The sequence below is a fragment of the Gymnoscopelus microlampas genome, assembly GCF_963454915.1.
Source record: "Gymnoscopelus microlampas genome assembly, chromosome: 18".
Lineage (NCBI taxonomy): Eukaryota > Metazoa > Chordata > Actinopteri > Myctophiformes > Myctophidae > Gymnoscopelus > Gymnoscopelus microlampas.
The window spans coordinates 31555075-31563570 of record NC_139955.1 but is presented as its reverse complement, the minus strand read 5'-3'; the positions used below and the strand labels follow the sequence as shown (position 1 = coordinate 31563570).

At 43.3% G+C, this 8496-nt stretch overlaps 1 protein-coding gene across 1 annotated transcript in view; it reads right to left on the bottom strand.

Annotated features, from left to right (window-relative positions):
- Positions 1-444: 444 nt before the first annotated feature.
- Positions 445-8496, bottom strand: part of pde6a (phosphodiesterase 6A, cGMP-specific, rod, alpha) — a gene marked incomplete at both ends in the record, with an annotated part of 38178 nt that continues 30126 nt past the window's right edge. Inside the window, 3 exons of the mRNA XM_084041755.1 lie at positions 445-449; positions 7996-8164; positions 8271-8354. Of these exons, the coding sequence (XP_083897881.1) occupies positions 445-449; positions 7996-8164; positions 8271-8354 (258 nt within the window). The remainder of the gene's footprint in view (positions 450-7995; positions 8165-8270; positions 8355-8496) is intronic.

The following is an 8496-nucleotide window of genomic DNA, read 5'->3' as shown; positions in this document are numbered from 1 at the left end:
ACTGCCTACAGTTTTTTTTTCTTTACATATACTGTACATGTAGTGTTTTATATTTGTTGATGATATTGTATTTTGGTGTTATTTTTATGCTATGTTGATGAATTGAATACATAGGACCACAATGGAAACAAGTTCCCCGGACTATTATTTCTTTTTTTTTTCATTTTTAGCTCTAATGTCTAATGTCACAAACTTATTTGTGTTTCCAGTTTGGCCCTTAAACATTACACAAGGCGTCTCCACATAACTTAAGATTTCGTCAATGACATTTTTAGATATAGTAGCTTATATCATATCTAGAATTATCAACAGCAAGATTACACAGAGCGAGCAAGAAAAACATGAATGTATGGTCTCACATTGCAGATAAGCTTAAGGACATGATTTGAACAGGTATGCATAGTGTCTGGTCCAGATTTTTCATGACTTTGCTGATCCTATATGCTATCCTATATACACAACACAACACAACACAATAAAATAACAGAAAGAAAAAAATAAGAAAAAAAATAAGAAATAAGCAAATAGCCCACATTGTTCAGTTTCTGACATACAAACATGTGTGCCAATGGTTCCACAGTCTAGAGGAGAACCTGACAGAACTGTGTGTAGGGTCCGTTATGACAGCGATGATGTCATTTACTGACTCAGATGCCCTACACATAAACCTGTGCATAAGGTTACGTAGAACAGCAGAGCAGGTGGGTGCCCCGACACTAACAAACATCTGGCAATTGCACTGGAGCTTCTTGGAGCTCTCAGCAGCAGCCTCATGCAGTCATTATAAGCCACTGTGAGTTGTCTGTAGGACACCAAAGGTGGGCAGTATACAGTACAGTGGTGTACAAAAGGATCTCAAGAGAGATCTTCACAGGTACCGAGCACAGGCAACATTTGCGACACAGCATGTTTGCTTAGGCATACAGCTTCCGCCGCTGTCTATAGATCTCCTTGTCATCTGAAAGGTCATTGGAGATAATATGGCCCAAATAAGTAATCTCAATGCACACACTAAGGGCAATGCCAGCCAGATAGACGACACCTAGTTTATGTATACTGTATTATGCTGGCATAATTGATTGTTTTTGGGTTATAAATGAATAATATTAAAGAAAACTACTTACCCTACCTTTAAGTTGCTTGATTCAATATTTAGATATTTAGTTTTTATTCATTTTATCACACATGCCCCTTTTCTAGTTTTAACCACTTAACCCATTAACACCTGAGGCTGATTCTACAAATTGTCTTCTAAACGGTTTTCTGAAAAACGAATGTTTCTATATCAGTGGTTCTCAAACTTTTTCATGTCAAGGACCCCCACAATTATATGTATTTGGCCGCGGATCCCATCTCAAAATATTTTGTTCCAGGGACCCTCATTTTAGTTAAAAACGTTTTAAAAATATGCATAAAATTAAAATCTTTTCAAAAAATAGCACATCTACAAGCTCGCCTGTATATCTGCTAGTTTGTAATAGCCAAAGGTTGGTTAAAGTGGTTAAAATCTAAAATGACACAGATGCTTTCCCGGTCTTAATCTTTTCAACAGATATAGCAGATCTACAAGCTCACAACGCGTCAAGCTTGTAGATTGGCAATTTCTGGCAAATGTTCACTGAGTAGTTGGGATTCAAGTGGTTAAATTATAGCCGCTACATGTGAACACAATTTTAAACTAATCAGCTATAACTGATGCTGATTAGTTGTCTCTCTAACGAACCTACCAACGAGCCAACTAAGGCATGGACATCTGAAAATCTTGACTACGCCTCCATCAAAATATGGCAGCTAGCAACTACAAACTGAATAATGCAGCCATTAAACATTTATAATCTCACTTTAAATGATCTGCCCCCCTCAGGCTATGGGTTGTATAGTCTATCCTAATAACAGACGTTTTGTTATCATTTAATTTGCTGGGCTCTACAGTCCAAGTATTTCACTCACATTTGCCCGTAAAAATAGAATAAAATTTGATCGGAATAATAATTTACAAGCACAGTGTGCAAGTAAAGATTACTGACTAAATATCTTTGCGAAATATCGCTGATTTACAAGCTCACAACTCTTTGCAACACGCACGCACGCACACACACACACACACACACACACACACACACACACACACACACACACACACACACACACACACACACACACACACACACACACACACACACACACACACACACACACACACACACACACACACACACACACACACACACACACACACACACCTTGTAGATATGCTATTGTTGCCCAATGTTTGGCCCGGAATAGAGTTGCCATGGTTCTTGCGGCTGAGGCATTTGGTGATTTGTTCTGTGCGAACACACACCTGTATGAAAGGTGCCAGAAGGATCAGCACAAGCAGAATGCTGAGCAAACACCCCCTTCAGTTTCCTTAGGAACCATCACCACTGTCAGTGGCATGTGGATCAGTGTCCAGCCAGCCGTAAAATTGCCCAGTCTGTTAATAGGCCCTGTTAACCTAGGGAACACTGGGGGGGAGGGGGTTCTGCCCCTATATCACACTGAACCTAATCTCTCAAGACAGATTCAGAGCTCCGCAGCTGAATCTGTCGGCAACTCCCATTACAACGTGTAGAGTTGTTGTTATTAGGAATTAAAGCAAAGGAGCACCACCGGAAGAGGAGGGCTGAACGAGAATAAACCGGGCCGACATCCGGTCTCTACGGCGGTGCCCCCAGAGACAAAAAAATAAATTAAAAAAAATCCCCTCTTTTTTTGCCGACAGGTTCCCAGATTGCACTGCACCAACCATAGGACATGACTGCCTTTAAAGGTGTAGTACTGAGACAGACATAGCACACAGACACGTATCCACTGGGCTTTGCGTGGACTAAAATAACTCAGCATACGTCCTGGGGCATGTCCGCATGTAGTTCAATGTTCCTGAATCCTGTGATTGACTAGCACTGGTACATACCATCAGCTGGAGGGTCAGGAGCATTGTATTTGATAGAAGTGTTAATTCCTTAAGACAGATGGATAGCTTGCGCTTGACTAGTTAATTTTGCTCCATATAGCCTTTTTTTGTGGGTGTCAGAGTGTGAGCGCTAGTGAATTTGCTTCGAGACAACTGAAAAGCCTTTCATATAAATTGTCATACAAATAACTGGCAAAACAAATACTGCCTTAATATTGCCTCAAATATGACAGCCGATTTCAAGAAAGAGTTGTATAGGGACGCATTTCACCCTTGCGGGTACAGTAGGTAGGTCAACACTAGTCTGGGAGACTTCGCCTCAGAGCCTGGACAGCAGGGGCGTGGCCACTGCGTTCTGATTCAAATCAACAGCCAATGAAGAAAAGGGGGCGGGATCCACATGCAGTGGGTGTTGCATGTAAATAGGCGGGAAGCAATTTCTCCTTAAGAAATTGCGGCCGCCATTGTTGTGTACTGCCGTTTGCCTCTTGTCGGACTGTTTAGACGAGTTGCACAGCTCTCAGACCGGTAAGAGGCGTGTCCGCTCAGATTTTGAGCGTAAGTTACATACCGTCCACAAATACCAGGGCTCTGGCCCAGAAGTTTCCTCGCCCCTCCCGTTTGTATGCGAGAGCTGGCGAAAACTTCTGGGAACTCAGATTAGGTCAACACTAATTGCAGTACTGTATAGGCATACGTCTTAACCAACGTGCGTAAAGACGCACACATCTCACTCAAAGATATCCCCTAGCCTAAATAAAAAAAGAGCTTCCTTGAATAGTTTATGCAAATAGGCCCGCCTATCTACAAACAAGGATGGCGTTGGTTTCTGGAATGAATCTAAATTTATAGATTGGAAAGCGGGCACCTGTAGAAGCAATCTGTACCTGAGAAAACTGTGAGTTGTGCCATTGATTTAAGCCCATACATCTATAGAAATTAATGAAAGTGAAGTGAAAGCCCATGATACTGGGACAGCTATCAACCAAATCTGCGGAGATATTTCAACTGGTAGACAGAGGTATATAGATACTACACAGTAGATACAGTACATCAGTAGATGTAAATGGGTTAGGATTAAAGGTATGCAGGTATGCCCAGTAAATTACTACAGACACCTGATGAACGTATCATTGCGTGAGAGTATACAACCCCCATAGTTTGACAAATATCCCTCTTTTCATGCAGTGATGGGGCTGGTGCAGGATATTATGTATAAGAGCAGCTAAGCAGACTTGTTAAAGGTCAAGTGACTTTGATTGTTTAAATGACTGCAACCAGCACATGCTTGCTCTCTATGTTGCTCTATCCTTCATGGCAACTCCTATAAATAGTCCTTCATCCCTCCAATGCCTCCCTGCACTGTGGCGTGCAGGCTGGCGGTGCTGCAGTCACGACTGACCCGGGCACTGCAACAGTAGAGTGAACCAGGCTACAGCTTGCTCCCTCCCTGCAGGCACACCGCGAATACTGCAGCTGGTCTACTTTACTCTACTATCCCTACATCAATCTGTTTCTCTCAGTCCCTTCGGTCTGTCTTTCAACTGTCAATCTAATATATTTTATTTCTGTGAACATTTGATGAACAATATTGCAAAAATGATATAAAAAATAATTAGCAGATAACACTAGACATCTGTCTGTCCTAATTGCATGACAGCATGTCCCTCTTGTCTTGTGCTCATGTCTCCCTCTTTTCGCTGCCTCTCCCTCCCTTTTTCCCCCTCTCCGTTTCCATCCCCCCCCGCCTCTCTCTCGGCTGCTGCAGTCACGGGATGCCCTTGCGTCACGGCAGAAAGGCTTTACAACCGTATACGGCAGTATCCTCTGCTCTCTCTCTCTCTCTCGGATCTCCTTGCATCACAGAGACTTACGTCATCCAGAGGTGACGACAGAGGCGGATTACGTCTGCTGTTACTTGGCTACTGTATATGCCGCGGTATTGTGTGTGTGCGTGTGTGAGGTGGGGGGGTAGCGATAGCTCACATCCCCCATCCCTCCCTCTAGGCTCTCTCTGATGCTGAACACGCTCGATTAACTGCACCCAGTGCTTTGTTACTGGGTCAAGAGAATAGTGACACATATATACATGTGCTTGACCCCTTAAACCCTCATTGACCGGAGTTCCCCAGGGCTCTATACTTGGTCCGCTCTTTTTCCCCTCTACACCAAATCTCTTGTTGCGACACATTGTGAGCTTGTTGGCTCCTATAGCCAAATGTTCGCTCCAGAATAGGGACGCTAGGGTTCATTTGGTTAATGAAAACACACCAATCACAAGGCAAGACATTCAGTTATGTTGAAATGCTGATCAAAATGCTATGTGCATGTACTGTGCATACCGACACATACATGATAGCCTATACCTGCTGTGCACATGCAAATGTACGTAGGACAGCAAACCTTCACATATAGCGAATGCTGACACACAAAAATGCAACAAAGTCTGTTGTACATGCAGACTATAATGTACCAAGTTCCAACACACAAATGTATAATGCTGACATACAACATGCCATTGTATAAGGTAAAAAACACACACACACAGACATGTGGTCAAAGGTACAATCTACTGGACAGTGACTCGCAAAAAACGCTGACATAGACACCTTTGTGCTCCACACACACACACACACACACACACACACACACACACACACACACACACACACACACACACACACACACACACACACACACACACACACACACACACACACACACACACACACATACACGTTAAACATGTTACGTTTTTTGCAACATTGCACAGCATTGCAGGGAGGCAGAGAGCTTACTCCTCTGGTTGTCAGCAGCCAAGGTGGAGTTTCAGTGACTATTTTCGAATACTCAAAAGTGATAATCAGTTAAACGATGCTCAGACACAAAAGCCAGATATGAAAATAGTTATTTATTACTTCTTCTACTCAACTACATGAAAGCAATTACAGTGACTACAAAATAAAGGAAAAGAAAATTGGGCTAAACTACACAGTCTTAATAACATTCCACATAAGCAAATGAGGGGAAATGTGTGCAAGGGGTTAACTGTCATTCTACACTTTGATTATTCTGTCATGCAAATGCACTAAATCCCATGCTGTGGTTTAGAACAGTAGCAGATAGACTACTCACAGTAATAGGTTGTTTTAAGAGCCTGCTCTAGCTGGCAATAGCAGGGTTTCTGTCAAAGTATATTCATCAAAATCAAAATGTGCGTGTGCTTATGCACGTCTCTAGCCTATCTTTTGCTGAGGACAGTCATATACTCCAAGAAGAATAAGATTCCTGAACCATGATGACAGTACACAAAGTGGGTTTCCATCCAACTGTTATATTGTCTAACAATGATGTATCACATTAGAGGCTGAATAGAACAGACAAAAAACAACAACCTGTTAAAGAGGAAGAATTGTGCTGAATAGTGATTTGTCAGTTACTGTGTCTTTTTGCCCAATTTGTAACCAATTCTAGACTTTCTTTTCCCCCTGTGGTTGTGTTTGCTGACATGGCAATGCGCCACGCTCAAGCACCCTATTTGTTTGCTCCAACCTGGCTGACAACAAAACCATCTTAAATTGCTGTGACATCTCAGAAGTCAATCTACAAATATCAGTTGGATGGATAGTTGCAGTTGTAAGGACACCTCCAAACTGCTTCTGGTGTGTCCCAGCACTACATACAGGGGTTGCACAGGTTTTCAAAAGTCACATCTAAGCACGTTTCAAGTACTGTCAAGGTGCATAAGCACATCAAAGTGTCAGCAAAATAACATCCAAATCAAAACCAACATCTGTCTTTACACATTACTACAGCATGAGCGTTGTACTAAAGATCACAATCGTTATATCCCTGGCCTTAAAAATAATATTGGATTCAAGCATATTCAAAGATTTGCACCACTTGAACAAACCCTGTGTATTGTTGGGTGACTTGGGTTTGTGTGAGTGGGTTTTCTACATCTAGAGTCCACTATCTGCATTTGTCAGCACAGATTTTTACCATTGCTTTGCCACTCTTTTAAGTGTTTTTTGAGTGGTGACACCCTTTTCTTGTAGAGTATGTCTTCTGTGTATTTCTCAAAAAAAATATCACCTCATTAAGCTTACGGAATGTACACCCGATGACGTGAACAATGCGATTGACGTCATCGTTTTGCGTAGTTCGACAAAGTTTTAACTGAAGGCTGGGATAAAACACATGCGAGGTGGCTTATAATTAGATCAAATGCCCCTTTCAAAACATGGTCTGCGTCTACAAGAGTTTTTTCTCTGGCAACCCAACAGAGCACTCCAACAACCGAAGTTACGCCTCTCACACTGTTGAGGCCCCACCCCAAGGCGCTGCTTCTCTAGCTTACGACGCAGGTCTTAGACTTGGTTCCCTCTGCTGGAGCATCTAGAGGGAAGTAAGGAAGGAAAGAAGGAAGGAAGGAAGGAAGACAACAATATTGTGATAACATTCCTTTACCATTATGACCCTTTCTACACTGTGGGCACGTGTGTGTGTGTGTGTGTGTGTGTGTGTGTGTGTGTGTGTGTGTGTGTGTGTGTGTGTGTGTGTGTGTGTGTGTGTGTGTGTGTGTGTGTGTGTGTGTGTGTGTGTGTGTGAGAAGCGTGGCTAAAATGAAACGGCAAGTGTTGATGGGGGAAATGAAAGCGAGTACCTTGCTTGGATGACCAGAGTGTTCAGAACTCAGCAGTGAAAGCACTGACAAAATGTCACATCTCACTCATCACTGCTGCCCCTTATAGACTGTCTGCTGGAGAGTGTGCAGGTGTTTGTGTGTGTACTTACATTACTATACTTGTGAGGGCCAAATGTCCCCATAAGTATAGTAGAATTTGAGAAATAGACGTGAGGACAATTTTCCTGGTCCTCGCAAGAGAAATGGTTGTTTTATGGTAAAATATGACTTGGGGAGTTAGGCTTACAATTAGGAAAGGGTGTGTGCGTGTGTGTGTGTGTGCGTGCGTGAATGCATGCATGCGTGCGTGCATGCTTGTGTGCGTGTGTGTGTGTGTGTGTGTGTTTCAAACCTGGCTGGGGAGCTGCTTCTGCCGGCGGGGCCGCTGGTGGCGGCTCGCTCGCTGCCTTGAGGGCAGCCTGGCCGGCCTCATACTCCTCCTTCTTGGCGTTCCACTCCTTTCTGTTGTTCAGCAAGCGTTCCAACATGGGAGTGATCTGCACGTGGAAACGACTGAACTCCTGCAGGATCAGAGGAGGAATGCAAGGAGATGAGGAGGGAAGTGGAAGGAAGAGGGGGGGGGTTGGCGTGTGTGTAGGTGGGTGCGCGTGTCAGACGGTGACTGACCTTGTAGACGAAAGCGCAGACAAAGTCGATGAAACCACACTGCATCTTAGGCAGATCATGAGCCATATGCCTGTCCATCATGGGCTACAAGTAAATGAGGAGAACATATACAGAGTCACTTCTCCACTCGACTATTCACTATCTCTATTCTCTATTAAGCTCACTAATGCAGTGGTTCTCAAACTTTTTCATGTCAAGGACCCCCAAATTGACACTTATTAGCCCG